The 24,694-nt window shown below is 40.6% G+C and overlaps 1 protein-coding gene across 4 annotated transcripts in view; it reads left to right on the top strand.

Moving 5' to 3' along the window:
- The window catches only part of KANK1 (KN motif and ankyrin repeat domains 1), a 212,828-nt gene that overhangs the window by 140,448 nt on the left and 47,686 nt on the right, over positions 1-24,694 (top strand). For 3 of the 4 annotated variants that reach the window (XM_040247495.1, XM_040247648.1, XM_040247565.1), the window contains one exon: positions 13,442-13,561. In XM_040247495.1, coding sequence (XP_040103429.1) covers positions 13,525-13,561 — 37 coding nt within the window. In that variant the 5' untranslated portion in view covers positions 13,442-13,524. Of the gene's footprint in view, positions 1-13,441; positions 13,562-21,751; positions 22,022-24,694 lie in introns of those variants that run through there. The other variant, XM_040247894.1, reaches the window with a different exon arrangement.

Genomic DNA, 24,694 nt, shown 5'->3' with positions numbered 1-24,694 from the left:
CCTCAAAACCTCTCTCCTGAGCAATGTAGGTTTGCTAGAAACCACAAAACTTTTCATTTGGTTTACGGGTTTCAGAAGCCCTCTGAGACTTGTCGCTTTGTTGTCAATGTTGTCTTGTGTTCCCTGCGTTTTCAAGTAAGCTGTCTTTCATTTGAACACAGTAAGACTATGAACTGGTTTTCATACCTTTGTGTTAAACATGTTTCTTTTTTTAAAAAAATTATTTATTTATTTTAATTGGAGACTAATTACTTTACAATATTGTCGTGGTTTTTGCCACACATTGACATAAATCAGCCATGGGTGTACATCCCGAACCCCCCTCCCACCTCCCTCCCCATCCCATCCCTCTGGGTTGTCCAAGTGCACTGGCTTTGAGTGCCCCGTTTCATGTATTGAACTTGGACTGATGATCTATTTCACATATGGTAATATACATGTTTCACGCTATTCTCTCAAATCATCCCACCCTCGCCTTCTCCCACAGTGTCCAAAAGTCTGTTCTTTATATCTGTGTGTCTCTTTTGCTGTCTCGCATATAGGGTCATCGTTACGATCTTTCTAATAAATCCATATATATGCGTTAAACATGGTTCTTGATAGAACGACAGTCTGGAAAGAGACAAAGAAAGGACAGGAGCTAGGAAGATCTGGCCATCTCACCACATTGGCCACTTGTTTTGTTTCCATTATTGTTGGATTGTCTTTCCAATAAAAGTGAAACTTTATGATATGTTTAAAATCTCCTACCACACTACCATAACTGCTTTCATTCTGGCGGTGCATTCTGCTCTGTTCCTGACTAGGTGAATAATTTATGATGACAACCAAAGACTGTCTTCAGTGCGTTCTTTCATGCTGTTCTTTGGAAGAGGACAGTCCCTTCCATGAGAAAGACAACAGGCAGGGCCCAAGATGAAGCTAGAACTTCTCACCAAAACCTACGTGTCTGAAAAACAGCAGGCAGCTTCCACTTACAATACTTAATAGAGTTTTAAAAATAGCCTGGTGCCATGATTTTCACATCAGCTGGAGGAGTTGTGAACATGCTGACGACTGGACCCACCTGAAGACTTTCTGACTTGGTGGTCCGGCGTGGGCCCAAGGATATGCATTTCTTGTTCCCAGGTGATGCTGGCATGGCTGGTCCAGGGTCACACTTTGAGAAACAGTGACCTAGGGAGTAGGAGTCTATAAGGCAGTGTGTTTTCCAATCTTTTCTGATAACAAGAATCACTTGGATGTGTGTGAAGGATATACATTTCAACTCCATTCCAAACTCACTGAAGCAGAACTCTGGGGAGTGTTGGGATGCTGCATTTTCAGACTTGGGGAACTACTGTCGCTATCAGGTAAACACCCTGCAGATCACCAGGGGACAGTAGAACTTACCTACCATTCAGCCATGGTTCCCCCGTCCATTGCGTGTTTGACCCTATGATCCCCTCAGCCCCTAGACACGTATCTGTCTGTCTTCATTCTCATTTTAAAGTGATTTTTATGCCATCTTTATAAAACATATTTTTATTTCAGGTGCTCAATAAATTGTATAAAAGAGACACTAGAACAGCTGCCTTCTGAGAACGCTGAGGTTTTATTGAGTTCTCTTTCTGTAAAGACAGTTAAGTCTTGGTATATGCATGCGTGTGTGTGACTGTGAGTAAAGCAGGGGACTGGAAGGAGGGTAGGAAGAAAGAAATGTGCATTTCTGTGAAGTTCCCTGGTAATACAGCTGGTCTGGGGCCACACTTTGAGAACCACTGAAATAGACCAGTGACTCAAACATAGCACATTGGCATCGCCTAAGGAGCCTTAAAAAATACTTCTGCCTGGGCCCCAACCGCACAGAGTACTTCATGGATAATTATTACCATATAATGTAATACCATATCACCACATAATTACCAGTCATGTACTTGGACCTCGATAGTAGTTCCAGTGACCAGCCAAGGCTGTGAACCACCCAGGGGGTCCCTTGGAATACAAGGTAACCTGTTCAGAAGCATGAGGCCTGATGGGGAAAATAGGGCTAAGCTAGTGCCTCTCCCACCGCAGTGTGTGTACAAATCACCTGGGCTGCATCTTAGGATGCCAATTCTGATTCAGTATGTCTTCAGTTCTACTTTTTTTAAGAAGTCACACAGATATTACTGCTCTTGACCTGGGTACCACACTTTGAGGAGCAAGGGGCTTAGAAAATATTCACCAACACATGTAAATGTCCATCAACACAAACGTCGTTTTTTTAAAATGGTGTAGAACAAATAAAAACACAGTTGCCAGACATTTTAAATTAAAAATAAAGCTATTGTGTTGTTAATGAACTTTTCTCTTCCCTTGACAACTAGAAATTTTTGTTTTTGTTTCTAATACTAATGTTTGTGAATTAACTTTGCTTTAGTGTGATAGACATATACTATCGGGTCTTTTATCCCCCCAAGTGTGGATCTCATCGTTCCCTGTCTTTCTGGATTTGGGATCTTGCTCACTACCTCATTGTCTCAGACTCTGCCCAATTGGTGTTATCACCCAGAAGCCTAAGTGTTCAGTAATGCCCCAAGGCCCTCATTTCAGAAGCTCATGGCATTTGGCTCCAAAGTGCTGCCTAATTGCACACTTCGTGAGCCAGACTTCTTGGTACGTGGCTTCAGTTTATGTTTCTGGCTTGAGCCCAACCTTTCTGCCCTAGGTGAGGGGTGAAGCCTTTTCTCTGGCAGGTTCCATGCTCTGGTACTTTTCCCAGCATGGTGGAGTTGAGACATTGCTGTCAGAGTCTTTTAGAAGGGGGAATGGAGATGCTTAAAAAGGAAGAGGCAGGACCTTAGGTGAGGAGAAAGGGTTTTAAGTCTTTGTTGTGGAGTTGGCTTCCCTTGGCCTGTTGCATTTCCCAGCTGAATGTGGCAGAAGTGTTAGGTGATTGATGGCTTCTGAATTGGCACTAAAAGGAGCATCTATGGCTTCTCCCCACTTGAAATTGGTGGGAATAACCCCAGGAGTCCACAGTTCCCTTGCTGACAAGAGGACAAAGATCTTCCTCTTGGGTGTGACCTGAGACCGGTCAGGCTGTCACCACACTGCTGTTACCCAGAGCATCTCTCAGTAGAATGGGACACCAGCAGGAAACAGGGGTTCTCAGCTATTTCCCAGTTTTAAATGAAATCTCCATGGCAGATGCCATCACCCCCACCCTGCATAAACTAGAATTTGCCCTCAAGCATGGGTAGATGAACATCAGCTAGATTTTTGCACAGTCATGAAAGCAGTCTGCTTGTCCCAGCTGGAAAGCCTGAGACAATAAAATAGCAGAGAATGTTCTGAATCTATATTAAAAAGATAAAAGCATAAATGAGCTTTATTTCAGCTGAAGGAAAGCAGTATTCTAGCCTTACTGGAATGGAATAGCTTGAATGGCCTGTTTAGAGCAACTTGAACTTGACTGTGAATGAGGTACAGTAGATGCTACTGCTGTCTTTTTACATCTCTGGATTCAGTTTCTGGTTCCAGCTTTTCCCATAACCATTTTCAGTTGAAGTGCATATGCTGTATTGAGAACACAGTTTAACTCTTGGGGAACTTTTGTCAGGCAGCAAATTATAAAGTACCTTCTGATCTAGGCACTTGACCTCTTTTAAGTTTCCCTTAAATAAGCTTGTATCTTCTGGGGAAAATATAAGAATATCTCGGAAGCTTCTGTGTAGCATGGCTGAAACTTTCTGCTCTAAAGATTAGAAAATAAAATTTTTTTTGAAAATTAAAATCAAAGGACTGGTCTGAATAAACTGTTCCTGGAAGGTCCAGATCCAGTGTCCTTTCCCCATGATATATTATAACTGAAGCAGCCCTGACCTACCTGTTATTAAAGATAATAAAATGCCCAAGCGAACTACTTAAAAATAAGATCATTTATATTATGTTACTAATTGGCTTTAAAGTCCTCATTGACTTAAGGTCCACCCTGGAGCTGATGATTCAGGAGGTCTGGAGTGGCCTGAGACTTTGCATTTCTAAGTAGGTCCCAGAAGGTCATGCTTTGCTGCTGATCTGGGAACCACACTTGGAGACCTACTCTTTGGAAGATAAGAATCTTAAGAATGCGTTGTGATCCCCTTTTATTTAGTCCAGGTACCCTTGAACTTGTTATTAACAATATTGATCAATTTAAAAGTAATTACAGAGACTATCACATAAGAATCCAGAAGGAATTAAAGGGAAAATGTCTGCTACAGCAGTAAATAAAGAGCTGCACATTTTAAATAATTTAAATAGGAAATGAAGGAAAAGACGTTCAAACTTTACCAAACTAATTCTCTTATATCTGTAACTGGTTTGATTCTTTAATATCTGAATAAGCAAAAGCACTCATACTTTAACTCATAATCTACCACCAGGAGAGATGCTTCCTAAGTAAGAGCAAGGCTTCACTAATACAGACTATTTATAACATCAAGGTTTAGGATTCTGCTATGGTCTGTTTTCCCTAAACCCATTAGTGGTGAACCAATGCAGTCAATAAATACCATTTCACATGCCTGTCCTGAGTCATAACATTACTTCCCTCTAAGGTAAAAAATGTGAAGGTGGTAAACTTTTAACAGACTTTAATAATTCTAATTTTCATTTGTCTACTCTTCTCCAGACTGTCTTTTACTCTTTTTTTTTTTTTGTAGAGAAGTACCTGGTTTTAGCCTAGGTTATGAGCTGATAAGCTTCCATCACAGAAAATTTCCTGGAAAAAAAATTTGCCAGCATTACTTCTAAGTGTGTGATTCCCAGCAACCCAGCTGGAGCAGAGCCATGCAGGGCTCTGAGGCATCTGCAGGCTCCAAGATGGTTTTAACTCCTTCATTGGAGGCATTTCCTTATGCATACCCTTGGAAAGATGCTGATGTACTTTCGTCATGTAGAATGGATGTGGATGGAAGAGAGTCTGTGAGAGAGCTGAATATATACACTTTTGTGCCTGAAGAGGCAAATCTTAGCATGTTCAGTTCAGTTCAGTTCAGTCGCTCAGTCATATCTGACTCTTTGCAACCCTATGAACCATAGCACACCAGGCCTCCCTGTCCATCACCAGCTCCCGGAGTTTACCCAAACTCATGTCCATGGAGTCGGTGATGCCCTCCAACCATCTCATCCTCTGTTGTCCCCTTCTCCTCCTGCCCTCAATCTTTCCCAGTATCAGGGTCTTTTCAAACGAGTCAGCTTTCGCATCAGGTGGCCAAAATAGTGGAGTTTCAGCTTCAACATCAGTCCTTACAATGAACACCCAGGACCAATTTCCCTTAGGATGGACTGGTTTGATCTCCTTGCAGTCCAAGGGACTCTCAAGAGTTCTCCAATACCACAGTTCAAAAGCGTCAATTCTTTGGCGCTCAGCCCTCTTTATAGTCCAACTCTCACATTCATACATGACTACTGGAAAAACCATAGCCTTGACTAGACCTTTGTTGACAAAGTAATGTCCCTGCTTGTTAATATGGTGTCTAGGTTGGTCATAACTTTCCCTCCAAGGAGTAAGCGTCTTTTAATTTCATGGCTGCAATCACCACCTGCAGAGATTTGGAAGCCCAAAAAGATAAAGTCTGACACTGTTTCCACTGTTTCCCCATCTATTTGCCATGAAGTGACAGGACCAGATGCCATGATTAATTTTCTGAATGTTGAGCTTTAAGCCAACTTTTTCACCCTCCTCTTTCACTTTCATCAAGAGACTCTTTAGTTCCTCTTCACTTTCTGCCATAAGGCTAGTGTCATCTGCATATCTGAGGTTATTGATATTTCTCCCAGCAATCTTGATTCCAGCTTGTACTTCTTCCAGCCCAGCGTTTCTCATGATGTACTCTGCATAGAAGTTAAGTAATCAGGGTGACAATATACAGCCTTGACATATTCCTTTTCCTATTTGGAACCAGTCTGTTGTTCCATGTTCAGTTCTCACTGTTGCTTCCTGACCTGCATACAGATTTCTCAAGAGGCAGGTCAGGTGGTCTGTTATTCCCATCTCTTTCAGAATTTTCCACAGTTTATTGTGATCCACTCAGTCAAAGGCTTTGGCATAGTCAATAAAGCAGAAATAGATGTTTTTCTGGAACTCCCTTGCTTTTTCAATGATCCAGTGGATGTTGGCAATTTGATCTCTGGTTCCTCTGCCTTTTCGAAATCCAGCATGAACATCTGGAAGTTCACAGTTCACGTGTTGCTGAAGCCTGGCTTGGAGAATTTTGAGCATTTTCTAGTGTGTGAGATGAGTACAATTGTACGGTAGTTTGAGCATTCTTTGACATTGCCTTTCTTTGGGATTGAAATGAAAACAGACCTTTTTCAGTCCTATGGCCACTGCTGAGTTTACCAAATTTGCTGGCATATTGGGTGCAGCACTTCCACAGCATCCTCTTTTAAGATTTGAAATAGCTCAACTGGAATTCCATCGCCTTTACTAGCTTTGTTTGTAGAGATGCTTCCTAAGGCCTGCTTGACTTCACATTCCAGGATATCTGTCTCTAGGTGAGTGATCACACCATCGTGATTATCTGGGTCGTGAAGATCTTTTTTGTACAGTTCTTCTGTGTATTCTTGCCACCTCTTCTTAATATCTTCTGCTTCTGTTAGGTCCATACCATTTCTGTCCTTTATTGAGTCCATCTCCGCATGATATAGTCCTTTGGTATCTCTAATTTTCTTGAAGATATCCCTAGTCTTTCCCATTCTATTGTTTTCCTCTATTTCTTTGCATTGATCGCTGAAGAAGGCTTTCTTATCTCTTCTTGCTATTCTTTGGAACTCTGCATTCAGATGCTTATATCTTTCCTTTTCTCCTTTGTTTTAGCTTCTCCTCTTTTCACAGCTATTTGTAAGGCCTCCCCCAGACAGCCATTTTGCTTTTTTTCAATCCTTATTCTTGGGAATGGTCCTGATTCCTATCTCCTGTACAATGTCATGAACCTTCATCTATAGTTCATCAGGCAATCTATCAGATCTTGTCCCTTAAATCTATTTCTCACTTCCACTGTATAATCATAAGGGATTTGATTTAGGTCATACCTGAATGGTCTAGTGGTTTTCCCCACTTTCTTCAGTTTAAGTCTGAATTTGGCAATGAGGAATTCACGATCTGAGCCACAGTCAGCTCCTGGTCTTGTTTTTGCTGACTGTATAGAACTTCTCCATCTTTGATTGCCAAGAATATAATCAATCTGATTTCGGTGTTGACCATCTGGTGATGTCCATGTGTAGAGTCTTCTCTTGTGTTGTTGGAAGAGGGTGTTTGCTATGACCAGTGCGTTCTCTTGGCAAAACTCTACTAGCCTTTGCCCTGCTTCATTCTGTACCCCAAGGCCAGTTTTGCCTGTTACTCCAGGTGTTTCTTGAGTTCCTACTTTTGCATTCCAGTCCTCAATAATGAAAAGGACATTTTTGGGGGGTGTTAGTTCTAAAAGATCTTGTAGGTCTTCATAGAATCGTTCAACTTCAGCTTCTTCAGCGTTATTGGTCGGGGCATAGACTTGGATTACTATGATATTGAATGGTTTGCCTTGGAAACAAACAGATCATTCTGTTGTTTTCGAGATTGTAGCCAAGTACTGCATGTCAGACTCTTTTGTTGACTATAATGGCTACTTCATTTCTTCTAAGGGATTTCTGCCCACAGTAGTAGATATAATGGTTTTCTGAGTTAAGTTCCTTCATTCCAGTCCATCTTAGTTCGTTGATTCCTAGAATGTCGACATTCACTCTTGCCATCTCTTGTTTGACCACTTCCAATTTGCCTTGATTCATGGATCTAACATTCCAGGTTCCTATGCAATATTGCTCTTTACAGCGTCAGACCCTGCTTCTATCACCAGTCACATCCACAACTGGGTGTTGTTTTTGCTTTGGCTCCATCCCTTCATTCTTTCTGAAGTTATTTCTCCACTGGTCTCCAGTAGCATTTTGGGCACCTACTGACCTGGGAGTTCCTCTTTCAGTATCCTGTCATTTTGCCTTTTCATACTCTTCATGGGGTTCTCAAGGCAAGAATACTGAAGTGGTTTGCCAGTGGACCACATTCTGTCAGATCTTTCCACCATGACCCATCCTCTTGGGTGGCCCCACACGACATGGCTTAATTTCATTGAGTTAGACAAGGCTGTGGTCCGTGTGATCAGATTGACTAGTTGTCTGTGATTGTGGTTTCAGTCTGTCTGCCCTCTGATGCCCTCTCTCAGCGCTTACCATCTTACTTGGGTTTCTCTTACCTTGGACATGTGGTATCTCCTCATGGCCGCCACCCCTGACCTTGGACGTGGGGTAGCTCCTCTCGGCCGCTGCTGCTGACCTTGGACGTGGGGTAGCTCCTGTGCCGTGCAGCCGCCGTTCCTGTGCTGCGCAGCCACCAACATAAGATAGTTTATCTTATGTGTCTGAAATGGAAACAAAATAGTGACTGGTTCAGATTCTAGGATGGTGTAGGTCTTTAAAAGCACGTTGAGGTAATTAAAATATGCATATAGTCAATATATTGAAGAGTCTCAGGTGGTAACAATGACAACATTAGGATTGTCAGATAGTAAATTGTCATTTTTTGGCATGTTTTGTCTTTTCCAAATTTTAAGTCAAATTCTTTATATTGCTTTGTAACTTTATAAATTATAAAAATTATGTTATAAAAGACATTCTAGAACTTGCACATCAAAATGGTTATTTCCCATTTCATAATTGTCATTTTGAGCAGCAAGTTTCTTATTCCAGTTATACTACTCTTATCCTATCCATTTTTAAAAAACTCCTACAGTTTCATTGAGAATCTCCCACCTGTTTTCAGTGGTGGAAAATTTCTTAAGCACTGAATTTTTTGAAAGAGTCAAATGGCACTCACAGCAAAGTCTGATGAATCAATATTAATAATCAAGATTGATATCTTGTGGAGTCTGGAAGAGAGTATGACCAATAAGTGCTAAAATATACCCTGTGTGTCATGGTATATTGAGTATACCATGGTATATTGAGGAGGTACCTCCTCAAGCTCTTCAACATTTAACCTGAAAGAATAAAGTTTGAAATGTAATTGCTTTAAAACCAATATTACATAAAATTCTGAAACACAACTTTCTACCTAAAAGGGATTAAAACAAAGCATCCTTGCAGTAAGCATATACATCCCTTAGGTAACTCCTTGAAAGGGACTTTACTCTATGCATGTGAGTTCTTACGGCAATCATGCTCTTACTCTGAAGTCACTAATCACAAACCATGGCATATGAGCTGTAGGTGAATTCCTTAGCTCTGAAATGTAGCTCTTTCATTTACCAGCTATGTGACCTCAACAAATTCTAAACCTCAGGTTCCTATCTGTAAAATGTGGAGAGAGGATGTTGGTACTTCATAGGATTTTTGTAAGGTTTAATTAATGTAATAACTGTTAAGTTCTTTAAAAGTGCCTTAAAGATAACATTATTTCACCAATTTCAAGATGCACATTTTAACACTTTTAAATGAGGATATATCTTACCATTGATGTAATTTTTCGGAGCATTTTATTAGCATTTAATTAGCAGCATCTTCTTTTAACCAATGGCACTTAACGGTACACTTGAGAGTAGATGACATTTTAGATTTCAGTACCTAGTGTAAGCGCTTGATCAGTGCTGGTGGTCATCTGCATTGTCCACATCGGCATTGTCACACACACCATCACCACCATAATCTTGGTTGTAACCAGGGCATTGGCATTTGATTGGTTGGCAGTACTGGCTTAGAGTGCACATCAAGTTTCAATTTTGCTTATTTTGTTTTCATTGATGTTGTTATAAAACATCAAGTGAGCTCTTTTTCATATCTGTTTCATATTAAACTAATGTATCTATGAGGTTGATGCATGCGTCTACATTATTTTCGGCAGCATACTTGGGGAGCTGATATTCAAAGCAGATCAGCCTCTTTAAATAAACAGGCAGGAAGGCAAATTATTTTCTTTGTGGATGTATTTTTCTAAATCCCTTCAAAGAAGTGCTTTTTCTTAGCCAGCAAAACCAAGCCACTGTTGTACTAGTTAAGATTTACTGGTTTGCAGTCTTCTCTGACAGAGAAAAGAAGCAGTTTATTGATCTGTAACAGAGAATGGATCACAGCCAAACCTTTCATGGTTTATACAATGCCCTGACATAGGAATCTGCATATCATTAAGAAGACGGAGTCCTCACAATTTGAAGCCACCTGTCAGGCATGAACAATAACTGGGAAAGATCGATAACACAATATAAAACTTGTTTCTGCTCAGACACTGCCAGGATCCACACCCAGTGACAGGAATGTCTTGTTATTTTACCAGTGATATGCCTGTGGTTCCTAATTTGAGGCTTCTTCCTCATTTTGATTTTATTGTTCATTTTGGGGGAGGGTGGGAGAGACTAATTTTGATCTGAGATAAAGATCTTCTGCCAGGTGAAAGATGTTCAAGAACATGAGAGGACCTTGGACCAAAGTTCGTGAAGCTTGACTCGGAAGATTCTGGGCACATATCCATCCAAATACCTTGACACATACTTCATTCACCCATAACAAAGCAGCATGTTTCTTCTTGCCTTCAGCTTTCCCTCAAGAGTTTAAATGGTGGTATTTATAAGCCATTATGAAGGAAGAATACACACACACACACACACACACACACAATACATACACAACAGACACACACAGACACACACACACACACACACACGGCTCTACTGAGTCCAGTGAACAGTTTTTGCTGTTGGCTTTTAAAAGTACAGTATACTTGAATAATTCCAGAAGCTGGGCTTCTTCCTTTTGCCCCTCATCACCCCACTCCTCCTTCAGTTCTCCCAGTCCCCATCTTATTTTATTAACAAAGCTACATTTGTCAGACATAATGCTCACTCTTCTCCCTAAAGCCTGCCTTTTGATTTGCCTAGCTCCAACTCTCCATGTTCAGTGCCACGGACCTGAACCAGGGCCTGTTTTCAACAGAATGTCAGGTGATGACCACATAGTCAGAGAGATTACAGCTGTCCTGTCCTCTTGATGAGCTGCCAGATAGAAACTGGGGACCAACAGGGAGCTAGGAGGCCTCCCAGTGGAAGAGTGAGAATTGAGTCTCTGCAGGCAAGCTGAGCAGTATTCAGCTGTAGCTGGAAAAGCCACACAAGGGAGCATGCCTGTCAGAAGCAGCCTGTAGAAGGTCCCTCAGAATGCACTGAGCTGCTTTCACAGTAGTCAGCTTTGAACCATAGTGCAGACCCATTCAGACAGTGAAGAAAAGCTAAGCAGTAAGGAATTCTCACCCTGTGTGATCAAAGGCGTTAGCCAAGTCCCCTTTCCTTCTTTTTGTTTACTTATATTTCTGACCTCTTATAATCTCCATGACCGTGGCTTGATAGTTTCCTTTTGCATAGCATTTTAAAATGCTTTTTTCTTTCTCCAGTTCATTTTAAAGCAAAACAAACCAAGTTGACAGGAAGTATCTAATATCTCTTTTATAAATAATTACTATTACAAAAGTAATGAAGGAGCTGAAATCATGGATAATTGCATCACTGAAGGGCAACCACAATGAATGTTTTGGTGTATTTATTTCTAATTGTTTTAAATAGATGTATAAATATGTACATATGTATTTTTAAGAAAATAGGTTATGACAGAATAGTTTTTTTAATCAACATACTTTGAGTATTATTAAAACCTCTTCAGTTCGGTTCAGTTCAGTCGCTCAGTCATGTCCGACTCTTTGCAACACCGTGAATCACAGCACACCAGGCCTCCCTGTCCATCACCATCTCCCGGAGTTCACTCAGACTCATGTCCATCAAGTCCGTGATGCCATCCAGCCATCTCATCCTCGGTCGTCCCCTTCTCCTCCTGCCCCCAATCCCTCCCAGCATCAGAGTCTTTTCCAATGAGTCAACTCTTCGCATGAGGTGGCCAAAGTACTGGAACTTCAGCTTTAGCATCATTCCTTCCAAAGAAATCCCAGGGTTGATCTCCTTCAGAATGGACTGGTTGGATCTCCTTGCAGTCCAAGGGACTCTCAAGAGTCTTCTCCAACACCACAGTTCAAAAGCATCAATTCTTTGGCGCATAGCCTTCTTCACAGTCCAACTCTCACATCCGTACATGACCACAGGAAAAACCATAGCCTTGACTAGATGGACCTTAGTCGGCAAAGTAATGTCTCTGCTTTTGAATATGCTATCTAGGTGGTCATAACTTTTCTTCCAAGGGGTAAGTGTCTTGATTTCATGGCTGCAGTCACCATCTGCAGTGATTTTTGGAGCCCCCAAAAATAAAGTCTGACACTGTTTCCACTGTTTCCCCATCTATTTCCCATGGAGTGATGGGACCGGATGCTGTGATCTTCGTTTTCTGAATGTTGAGCTTTAAGCCAACTTTTTCACTCTCTACTTTCACTTTCATTAAGAGGCTTTTTAGCTCCTCTTCACTTTCTGCCAAAGCTCTTAAATGACATCAATAGCTGCATTAGGATACAGGATATATGGATATGTTATTATTTTAGAATTCTCCTGTTTGGGAGAGCTTATGTAGGTTTCTCAGTTTTCACTTTATCTCTAAGCTTGGAATTTGTTAAGCTCAATTTCTTCAGATTTTATTGGTCTAGAGTGAGAATTTGGGCACAGTGGAAGAAATGGAATATTCTTGTCTGTACCTTTGTTGCTTTCCTTACCAATATTTTTCAAAAGGCATTTTGCAGAAGCAAAGGTTGGAGCAATGGGCTTTTTTTGTTTTAAAATTTGTGATTGTAATGTCTTGTAGTAATCTCAGTTAACTTTAAAGTAGAAAATTAATATAAAATAAGAAATACGTTGCCTAACATAAGCCCTGATGTTTCAAAACTGCATGTCATGCTAAGTCATTTGAAGTTTATCCAACAGGACAGAGCAGATTTTTTTTTTTTTTTTAAGACGAGGACTGCCTGGATCAGATTCATGTTTTAAAAAACTGGATCAGTGAAAAACTTGAGATCTTACAAGAGAAGTCACATGAAATTAATCTTTTTAAAAAATGTGAACATTTAGTGCAACAACTGCTTTGAAATTGCAATTGAGAAAATGAAACTGTTGAACCAAAATTTGGAAAGGAAGATTAGTTTAAAAACCAGAAAGCTTGTGAAATGATATGTATATATATTTGAAGGATACCGTCCTCAAAAAGTCACGTTTCTGGAGAACCTATTTTATCTCCCATAGAAGTATTGTGTTTAGAGACCTGCTTTCAGTCCCTGTCCATGGGTGCATCTGTGGGTGCGTCACTCTCAACATCCAGTGGCCAGATACAAGGCAGTCACCACCTTGCTCCAGAGGCTGTCTCTCCCACTTTTCTGATTTGCTCTGTCCATTAGTAGTCATCTTTGTAAACAGAAGGCTAAGATTTAGTGTTTATACATATTTTTAAATGACCCATTTTGATGGGGCTCTCCTTATTGTTTCAGGTTGAATGCATTTGGGAACTTGATGCATAAAATTTGCATGAGTCCTCACTCCTTTCTGCATCTGTCATTGGATTCAAGCCAGCATGGCTCACACCACAAAGGTTAACGGCTGTGCCTCAGGTAACTCCATGTTCTGGAGTGTGTGTGTATACGTGTATGTGCATTAGTGTGTGTCTTTGCTCAGACTAAGTTGCTTCTTTTTAAATAATGGATAAATCATAATAAGTTGCCTAGATAACTAGAATTTCAAAGCAGTTTCTGTCCATTAAAGTTTTTGATGTTGTTTAATCTCTTGCAGAATCTGCTTTTATCTTTAGAGTTTTTATGTACAAAAATCAGATAAATTATTATCTAAGGCAACTTTATTGGAGTGTTGAAAGATAAATGTAAAATCCTGAATGCTCAGGCAAGAATAATGTATACTTCTCTTGCACTTCTTTATGAGGGATCAAACAATGAGAGGAGCTGAGTCTGAATGCTTAAAACCAATCCTTAGTATCCACTCCCAGAGAAGGCAGTGGCACCCCACTCCAGTACTTTTGCCTGGAAAATCCCATGGATGGAGGAGCCTGGTAGGCTGCAATCTATGGGGTTGCTAAGAGTCAGACACGACTGAGCAACTTCACTTTCACTTTTCACTTTCATGCATTAGAGAAGGAAATGGCAACCCACTCCAGTGTTCTTGCCTGGAGAATCCCAAGGATGGCGGAGCCTGGTGGGCTGCCGTCTGTGGGGTCACACAGAGTGAGACACGACTGAAGTGACTTAGCAGCAGCAGCAGTATCCGTTCCCAAGCAGCTTTTGTTTGATTTTGCCCAACAGTGGGGGAGTGGGATAAGAGAAGGGTATATTCATTCTTTAACTTATCCAGAAAGAAATATACAGTAAGCTACAGATACTATTAATTGTAAAGATTTGTATTCTGATTCTTACTTGATTATATTAGAAGCCTATATATTTTGCATATCCACAATTTGTATTGTTTATATAAGATTTTGGAGAAATTTGTAGGACAAACACTGAGAAAAGTATATGAGGCTGAATATGGCAGGAGATGACAACCTCACCAAAGTGGTACTCAAGTGCTCATTCTTCTTTTAAGTTGTCTGCCAAATAGCGGAACGTGTGAGAGCAGTAATTGTATATGTGGGAATTCTTGTGGAGCACTTGAGTCCAAGGTCCTCGCGCTGCTGTCTCTGTGCACTGGTAGTGGAGAGAATATAGGGTTGGAGTCAGGAGGCCCACCTCCTACATTAACCATGAATTAAGGGGCAGGACTATTTCTCCATGTGTAAAACATCAGTAAGTATGTGAGCCTGCAGGGTTAGAACCAATGAGAGCATCAGAAACATGCCTCCAAGTGTTGTGTAAGCTGTAAAACATCGGGAGGAGAAGGAGGAGTTCTCTGAAATGGGCCACTCACCTGCTATGAGACTGTGTCAGCAATCCCAGCTACAAGCATCCGCTCTAACAAGATGCTACAGCTTGCCCCAGATCAAACCCAGTTGTTTGTTAATTATGGAACAACTGATCTTAATCCATTCATTCTTCTTCCTGTCCTTTCTGCTGCTCAACTTCTCAGGACTTTTATAGATTCTGCTCAGGATTGCTGTCAATAATGTGAATGACAGTACCTAACATTTAATGAACTCTTAGTGTTACCATGGTACCTAAGATGCTTTGCCTACATTATTTTGCTTAATCATCACTGCAGTCCTGTGAGAGTGTGTGTTATCATCACTGCCGCCACCACCACTACTACCCCTATATCATGGCACAGAGAAGCTCAGTAACTTACCTAAGTAAAGAAAGAAAAGTCAGGATTATTACTTGTTTCTCTAGTCAAATATTTGATAAGGGCAGAAATTGAAACACTGTGAAGTTTCTTGAGAGTTTTGAGTGGGTTTCAATACCCCCCTGATGCTATCATCTCCTTTCCCTCTCCTGCCCCTAATTCTTTTCACACACTCAGAGGAAGGGGGCTTGAAGTTGTTTTTCAAAACCCTCTGGTATCTCTGGCAGAATTCTATATTCAGAGGTTTAATTACTTACCCCAAGTGACCCTAATTCCCTTTCCAACTTGATTTGTCTTGGAGTATCACTTTTCCTTTGTTCTTAAAGTTGGATGATACAATTATAACCTTCCTTCCTCACTTGGTAGCCTGCCTAACAGGTCTAAGGACTGAGTGTGAAAGCAAAGAAAAAGTCTCTGATTTGTGACTTCTGGGGTGTCAGGGTATGACTTGTTATTGCAGACAGGTGCCTGGAACAGAAGGCTGGTGACTTATCTTTCCCATGAGAAAAAACTATATTATTTGGATAGTTTAGTAGAAGTGTTAACTGTGAAGTAAATATATGTTTTATTCATTTTCAAAAATAAAGTATAATATTAAATATGCTTTCTTAAACTATACTTCCCCTAGATGTGTTATGCCCCAAAGAGGTCTCCCTTCCTACTCCCTCCCCCTGAAAAATCACTGCTTTGGGCTCCTCAGAACATGAGCAGAAATCCCATGTGACAATGGAGTCAGAACACTGGCAAAAGAAACACTTTTCATGGTCTGAGGAATATAGCAGATGCAAAAGAAGACAACTGAGAAAAGCACAACCTAGTTACACTGTGCCCAGGTGCAAGACACACCTGAAGACTGATCATCCCATGTTCACGTCCCTGTCTAGAGTTTAAATTGGATAAGGGACCATTCACAAGTCATTTTACACTCTCATTCCCCACTGAGTCCTTCAGTTAGATTGGGTAAAAAGTATTGATTTTTTTAAAATTGAAGTAGGCTTCCCTAGTGACTCAGATGGCAAAGAATCTGCCTGCACTGCAGGAGACCCAGGTTTGATTCCTGGGTTGAGAAGATCCCCTGGAGAAGGGAGTGGCAACCCACTCCAGTATTCTTGCCTGGGAAATCCTACGGACAGAGGAGCCTGGTGGGCTAAGGTCCATGGGGTTGCACAGAGTCAGACATGACCGAGCAACTAACACATAGTTTATTTACGATGTTAATTTCTGGTACAGCAAAGTGATTCAGTTATACCTATATGTACGTTCTTTTTTTATATTCTTTTCCATTATGATTTGTCATAGGATGTAACTCTAATTCCCTGTGCTATACAGCAGGACCTTGTTTATCTAGTCTGTAGATAATAGTTTGCATCTACTTGTGCCAAACTCCTACTCTGTCCCCCAACACCCTCCCCCTTATAAGAGCTGTTAATTAATACTATAACTTGTAAAATGTATTACTGTACATTTCAGACATAAAAAAATATGTAAAGGTTATATAACAGGCACTCACGTGCATACCATCTAAGCCTAAGAAATAAACTTTACCAGTACATGGCATGTATAGAGCACTTAAAATGTGCCAAACATTGTTCTGGGCCCTGGGGATAGAGCAGGGAACAAAACATGCAGAAACCCCTGCCTTTAGGAATCTTACATTCTAGTGGAAGTTGAAGTCTCCTTGTGAACAGAGTATCCAGATAAAAGAGAGTCATTCTTACACTATTAAAGAACCCTTTGTTTATCTGAAATTTGGATTTAACTGGGTATCCTCTTATATGCTAAACCTGGCAAACTTACTTGTAAAACCCTTCCAGATTTCATCTTCCTTCTTACCGCCCACCCCCTCATTATCAATTGTTTGTCATAATTTTATATCTTTTTCACCACATCCTCCATCCTACTTCTGTTGATTGATCCAGTTTTGTTTTCATTAATTTATAGAGTATTTTATTATGGTATTACTAAGTGTACACTAATGTCATTTGTTAATGTAATGAGGTATGAACATCATAAATTGCTCATGACTTAACTGTTCTCTTTCTTTATAGTCAAGTAAGAAGTAAATGGGAGTCATTGATTAGAAAAATTGGTGTATTCTGCAGAATTTAGGGATAGGTACAGTCTGCTTTTTACCAAGTTTTCCCATCGTGTTGTAAACAGTGTACTGATTGATGCCTCTCTAAACACTAATTAATGTTGTGAAACTTTAATTAGAGTTTAGAGTCTCTTTAGAAGCCAAATAACAAGTGGCTTATTTGTCAGATAAAGATAATAATACTTGTCCTACCTTCTTTACAGGATTGTTGTGAAGGAAAAATAAAACAATAACCGTCAAAACACTTTTTAAGATGTAAAGTGCTGGTCAGAAGTCAGGATCAATCACCATCTTCCTTGTCCTGCTATCTCTGTCATGATCTAATAAATACCTGCTCAGGTGCCGTGTGCCAGGCTCTGTCAGATGCTGGGATGTTGGGGAAAGAACTGAATTATTGTCTTGTGTCTGACAGTTAAATGAAATAGGTATATGAGCCTTAGTGAATGACTTTTTATGCTTGCCATCACCATTTGTATTTTTTCTAACACTTGCCTTTGCTAGTCTATTACAGTTTCTCCCCTCTTGCTATTCTCTTTCACAGCCTAAACATATGTATATTTTCCCAGACAGATACATATTTACTCATTCAATATACTTACTGAACTGCATTAACCATTTGGTTGTCATTTTAAATTAAGTAACTTTCATAAAAATATTTAATTTAAAATGTTTAAATAACTTTCATAAAATCTTGTTACCTCGTCAGTTATTTGGCTCCAAGTTTTGTTTCCATGCTGATGTTAAATGAGGTACAAAGGCCACAGATAAGACCTGGTCAATCAGAGAGAGTCAAAGTCTCGTGGCAGAGAAGGTAGACGGCTGTGGTGCAGTGCAGCCTACTCTCCGTTGTGTAAATATTTTTTCTGGGCAGGAGCATTTCTCAAACAACTCTGAGCCCACTGCGATGAACCTGACAGCAGGGATATGAATGCTGTTTGTCAAGAACAAGACTGATTTGCACTGACTGGTCTAGCTGGAGGGGCCCTGGTGTTTTCTGAGACCGTCTGTAAAGAATGTCGCAGAGCATGGCAGAGGTGGTGTGTTTGTGGTGGTGAGTCAGACCTGACCTCTGTGTTTGTATTATACCAAAGACAGAGGGTGAGCTGAAGAGAAACTGGGGCTGCATTAATTTGTGGGTACCCTTCTTGACCTTCCGGGGTCTCCTGATGCAATCTGCAAGAGGATTAAATGCATATTCCCTTAAGTGATATGTTCAGTGGTTATCAGAAGAGCTGAGAGGGTAACAGAATTGCCCAACATAAAAACATATGTAAGAGCTAGCCAGGATTTTGATCTCTTCTGTTCAATCTCCCTTTTATGTTCAGATGCCCCCCATGGCTAACCCAGAAATTGAAAGTGGAGAGTCATTTTTCTTTGTTTGAGGCATTCTGTTGACATTAAAAATCAGAAGTGTAGTATCTATGAAGATCTAATTGAACAGATCAGTGGAAAAGTATATATTTCAGAAAACAACATAAAACCCAAAAGTAGAATGATTATAAATAACACGTCTCTCCTGACAGGGGTCATTTTTTTCCTTAGTGTGATTGTTCTTTAGAGCCAAATGAACAAGCGTATCCTAATACTATATATATATATATATTATATTTGTATATTTAGTACCTCATGCAGTTTCACCCTTTATTTGACGTGTTTAATAACTGGATTTAATTAGATTATCATTTCCACTTCAAATGAAACTGTTATCCACACTGAATTTCTAAGTGAAATAATTTATTTTCTTATAGTGGTGACGTTTGGGAAGATAGTTATTTTTTTAAGTAAGAAGTATTTACATTTGAATTTCGTTAAGTGTTAAAATGCCAAGACCACCTACAAACAGGGACCCTGGGTTTTAGAGACTTGCTTGTCTGGTTAATCAGAACCCCAGAATTCATCCAGCCCCAAAGAGGCTCTGAAGAGTCCCTCCCTTGTCAGGGCTTGCCTGTTTTATAAACTTTCAAGGCTTTGGTCTTAAGCTATAGCCAGCTTTACCTTATAAGATTTTTGCTTCAAACCGTGAGCGAGTCATAATGGGTTAAGCATCAGATTTCAGACAGGCGATTAGCTCTCCAGCTAAGCCAAGGAAGGATGACTTATCTCGCAGCAAGTACCAGCCTACTTGGGTGTAAGAAGAATAGAATTCAGACTCCTGCTAGCCCTGGGTCTTGAGGAAAGGTACCCTTCTGTTGTTGATTTCCGCCCAGGTGCTCCGTGGGTGCCAACAAGAAAGAAAAAAGCACAAAATCCCAACAGGGAGCTTTCGCTGTTAAGCACTTGAGCTCTTGCTATCTTTTGGAGATTGCATAGGGAGGCACAGGATTACAACAGCCCTTCTACGGGGATTTGAATATTCTGTGCCCTGCTCATCTGCCAGCTTCCTATCTTGAGTATCGGCATTCGTTTCTGATTATACACTTCCCCTCTTTCTGGAAGAACTTTGGGTGGGCTAGTTGAGCCCATCAGCTTCCTTCTTCCTGTGTCCGGGATAATTCTTGTTCATCTCCTTTGTGTAATTTCTGAGAAAGGTTTGAATGCGCTTGGAGGAAAATGAGTGACTAAAGCTCACTTTCTGCTTTGGGGACCTTTTCTATAAAAGGCTGTTTAATTTTATCTGGCATGAAAAATAATTAATGGTGTTCTCACATTCCCAGAAATAATGCATTCTTGCTCTTTTCTGGCAGTGTATTTTAAAATGGCATTGAGTGGTCTTCTCTAATAAACTCAAAGAAGACCCAACCGGGAAATGAGCCTTGATAAGATTCATTCAAACAGTTGTAGAAGTTCTAAGTCCAAAAAAAGTGATGATTCTGTTTTTCCTCTCTTGGCTGCCCTGTTAGATATTTTTGGAGTGTGCTATAACTGATTTACTCATTTCCATATGCTTTAGGAAAAGTATGTTCATGTTTTAGAGGATAAGCCTGGTTCTGCTTTTGGGTTGCAGTTCTTTATTAAGGCTGAAAACAAGAGAAGTGTTTGAAATATGCAGCCCATTTGTATATATAGCATCAGTGATCTCATCTGGCCATTCTATATGGACGTGTGATCTCACAGCTTAAAAATAAGTATGTAGCTGTTTTGAGGATCTTTTAAAATAGAGACCAGATTTCTAATCCTAGTAGTTCTTGGAGCAAGCCATGGCTGAAAATGAAGATTAAATAATATTCTATAATATTAGAAGGCTTTTCTAACCAACAGAATGAAAAGCAGAACTATAGACATGAGGAAGAATTGGGCCAAGAAATAAATTGTTGGATTCATGAGATTTGTTCTTATTCTGAATGTTAAATCTTTGTACTCTTACACTGTCTTGTTTGTGACAAGCCAGATTTGAGTAGTTCGTGACATTTCTATCAGCTGGATAAGAGGTTGTGGACATGACTATATTTCATCATATAAACCTTTATTTAGAGGAGCTGATGCTAGAGTAATGTTTTATGAAAGCAGTTTTATTATTTATAGCTCTTTTTATTAGTCACAAGTCCTAAATTTATTTTAGTTCCTTTTTTGTGGTTTTATCTGATTGGAACAATTCTCTCTCCAAGGGATCCAGTGCATTTTGGACATGATCTCAGTTAGATAGACTCAAGTGCTAGTCATGGGATTTTCTGAATTTAAATATTCTCACAATATTTGGTTTAGTTGATAAGTTCCATCAACTTTGCAAATAACTTTGTGAAAACATTGATTCAGCTTGTACTGCCAAAATTTCTGAGTACCCTTTTTCTTGCATCAACATGTTAGCTGAAGGCATTTCAAGTGTTCTATACAGCAGGCACATTTAAGAGTCTTCTGAAAGAAAAGGGGAGAATATTCCTAGGTTAGAAATATAAGTGAGTGACAGAGGGGATATTTCTAATAATTCATAAGCCTGGCTGCTTAATATCTTTAAAGCCTTAGTCACACACAGCAGTTCTTACATTCTTCTAACTAAAACATAAAAAAGTTCACTCTCCCTCTGCTCTCTGCCTTCCTCATCAGTGTCTTCCTCATCACCAAGAAACTTTCCTTTTCCCTAGCATTTCAGACTCATTGACCAGGATGCTTCATTCAAATCAGGACCGCCCCCTGGAAATGTTTTTTGAGGCGGCCCATTTGGTATGTTCCCTCCCACTGTGAAACAAAGACTGATTTGTCTTCCCATGACCCGGAGGAGCAGGTTGAAGTACCTACTGGCTTCATGCAGCGTGTCCCCTAGCCAGTACTCCGCCTCTTCAGGTGGTGAGTCAGCTGGATGATACACTGATTTTTATAGCACGGCAGGGTGGAGACCTGGAAGTCCATAGGCCAGTCAGGGAGGAGGGAATGGTTCGCATGTCAAACCATTCCAACAATGCAACTTACAGGAAAAGATTGCAAAATTCTGAAGCCCTGTGCCACCAGATTTTTCCATTAGCACCACACTTTACACAGCTTTCAGCTCTGCCACAGAGACAGCTGTTTGGCAGTGTGAGGGGAAACGGTCGTATTCCATCATTAGCTCTGTGGTCGGTTACCTGTCATCCTGTCCTGTAAGGAACCCCAGTAGTTGTGACTATCGCCTTCTACGTGCTGATATAACGAGCTGCGGATTCTCTGAAGGTGGTGCTCGGACATTATTTGGGCACTAGAAAACAGCTTCTGGAACTTATACCACCCCAGGATACTGATTTTAAATGAAGAAATCCAAGACAGAAAAGTTTCCAGAAAGGTAAAGGGGGCTTAGATCTGGGGGCTTTTCCTCTAGGGTATTATCCTTTGGTTTTCTGTCCTCTGTACACTTTGATGATGAAAAGGAAGGCTTTCCAAATTATGGTCAATTGAAATGAACATGGTATGGTTTGGGAATTACTGGAAAGAATGATAAAAAGCTCAGTAGAAATAATTCAGTTCAGTCAGTTCATTCATTCAATAGCTCACTTTTATATGACTATACAGAAATATACTTGGCAGAGGGCACCTGTTTCCCTTCTTTGTGTAAGGACCAACACTTAGGTTCTGTGAAAGTTGGTCTGTCTTTTGCCTTATTCTCACTGCTTTGTGATTTTGTTTTATTAAGGATAGCTGGCAAAATTAAGGATCTTTGAGCTTTCTAATACTTTTGTTATTTTTTTTGTCTCTCCAAACATTTTAGCTTTCAGTAACTTTAATCTGTTTTCTGCTCTGCACTCAGAGCCTTTGTGTTTGGCCTTATTTTGACAAATCATAGTCTGCTTCTGTTTCTTCAGTAATGATGCCTGCAGAAATCACAGTTGGCCTTACCAGGCCTCCCTGACTCCAGGTAGTCAGAGAATAGCTCCATCCAGAGTCATGTGAAACAAGCAGAGGCTTCTCCAGATGCTACCTACCCTGTTCCCCTCTTAGTGGCATTGCCCAAAGCACTATTCTCTTGACCTGGCTGTCTTTCTCATATTTGTTCATATTGAACCCTTCTTATGCTTTAAGTCCTGCTTTCTGTCTCACCTCTTCCAACAAGTGTCCTCAGATACTCCCAATGTGAATTCACCCCTTCCTCTTCTTTATTTCTGGAGAGCTTTTTATGCTGTTAAATAGTCGTCATCACTCTCTTTTATGTAAGAGTTGTGGTTGTGTCTCACTAATCTGTACCTTTGAGGTCTTAAGAGGCAGGATTCACATCATCTTCATCTTGGTATGATAGTATGCCCATCGTGGCTTGCGTTATACCCAAAATAGCCAGTGTTCAACCAACAAAGGTTTACAGCCCACCTCCTTGGTGCTGCCTTAACACTGGGCAGCTAATAGAGTAAGATACAGCCACAGTACCTGCATAGGAATCTGTGAGGAGAAGTTGAGCCCTGCCAATTGCCATTCTTAAATTGTCATATGGTGGGCAGTCTTCTCCCAGGCTGTTCACCTGGGTAGTTCCCTGTCATGAACAGGTGGCTTTCACTGTGTCACACATACTCACTTGCATTCTTCCTCCCCATACCTCACACATCTAAGTGGAAGTTAATAGTATCTTCATTTTCTTCATCATGTCCCCTACTGCTGCTGCTGCTGCTAAGTTGCTTCAGTCATGTCCGACTCTGTGCGACCCCATAGAAGACAGCCCACGAGGCTCCGCCGTCCCTGGGATTCTCCAGGCAAGAACACTGGAGTGGGTTGCCATTTCCTTCTCCAATGCATGAAAGTGAAAAGTGAAAGTGAAGTCACTGAGTCGCGTCCGACTCTCAGCGACCCCATGGACTGCAGCCCACTAGGCTCCTCTGTCCATGGGATTTTCCAGGCAAGAGTACTGGAGTGGGGTGCCATTGCCTTCTCCTAAGGTAGGCTTCAGATGGTGTCTGTTAAATGCCTTGGTTCGCATACGATGTGGTCATCCAGAGAGGAATATTGTCAGAGGCTGTTTGGGAAGCTTTTTCTAGCTCCCTTGACCTCTCTGTTTCTTTCTCTGTTACCAATCCAATCAGAGTGAGGAGGGGCTCCAGTCAATTCCTTTTGCTTATTAGCTACTATGGTTTGGTGGATTGGTTGAAGTTGGATGAGAACCTGAGCTGGTAACCTCTAAGGTGGGAGTATGGCCATTGGTCTTCCTTCCTTCTCACCCGCGGTTTTTTGAAAAAGGTCTCTACAGATCTATCACCTCTTTTAGATGGAAGGAAATAAACTGTCCTTGCTGCTTCATCATTTTACAGCCTTTATAGTCTCTGTGGTAATTTCATTTAAAGTTTTAAATCTTTCAGTTTCAAGCCCCAGTTCATTTTGTCATTTGGCTTTTTTAAATGTTGATTTCAAACCTTGGAAGAAAATATATTGTGAGAAAGTCTCTAGTTTAAATTTGATGAAATTAATAATCATGAGGCAACCCAGACCATAAAGAAAGCCTAACGTATAGAAATTCAGTGTGACTCCAGATTTAAGCCTTAAATGTGTTTGGGGAAATGCACTTTGTTAGGTCAAGTTTAACAAAGACAAGATCCTTTTTTGGTCTTTTAGATTAGGCCCTTCATACATAGCGTCCTCTTCCTAATTTCACTTTCCCACCTGGAATCACACACCTCCACTGGGGCACACCCTTTTCATGTTGATTGTGGCCTCTCCTTGGAAAATCTCCCTGATAATAAGTTTTAAATGCAGATCCTTCTAATCCAGACAGCTAAAGGAGGAGTCCTCTTCCAACACCCAACGCTGTCCACACCTATGATGAGAAAGAGCTGTAAGTCCTTGCTAGACCTGTCTTAACCTTGTAATCCCCTTCAGGTCCTGTCAGCCCCCTGAGGCTAAGATGGAGGTGGGTGGAGAAGGAGCCTTGGTGATGAAGAAAGGAACTGCATACACTTTCTCAGTCATGGCAGTTCTCTTAGACACCCTGGTTTTAGTGTCGCATCCCTTCACCAGTCTGGCAGGAAAGGATTACACAGCA

Source organism: Oryx dammah, unplaced genomic scaffold (genome assembly GCF_014754425.2).
Source record: "Oryx dammah isolate SB20612 unplaced genomic scaffold, SCBI_Odam_1.1 HiC_scaffold_1, whole genome shotgun sequence".
NCBI lineage: Eukaryota > Metazoa > Chordata > Mammalia > Artiodactyla > Bovidae > Oryx > Oryx dammah.
This window is presented reverse-complemented; position numbering and strand designations above follow the sequence as displayed.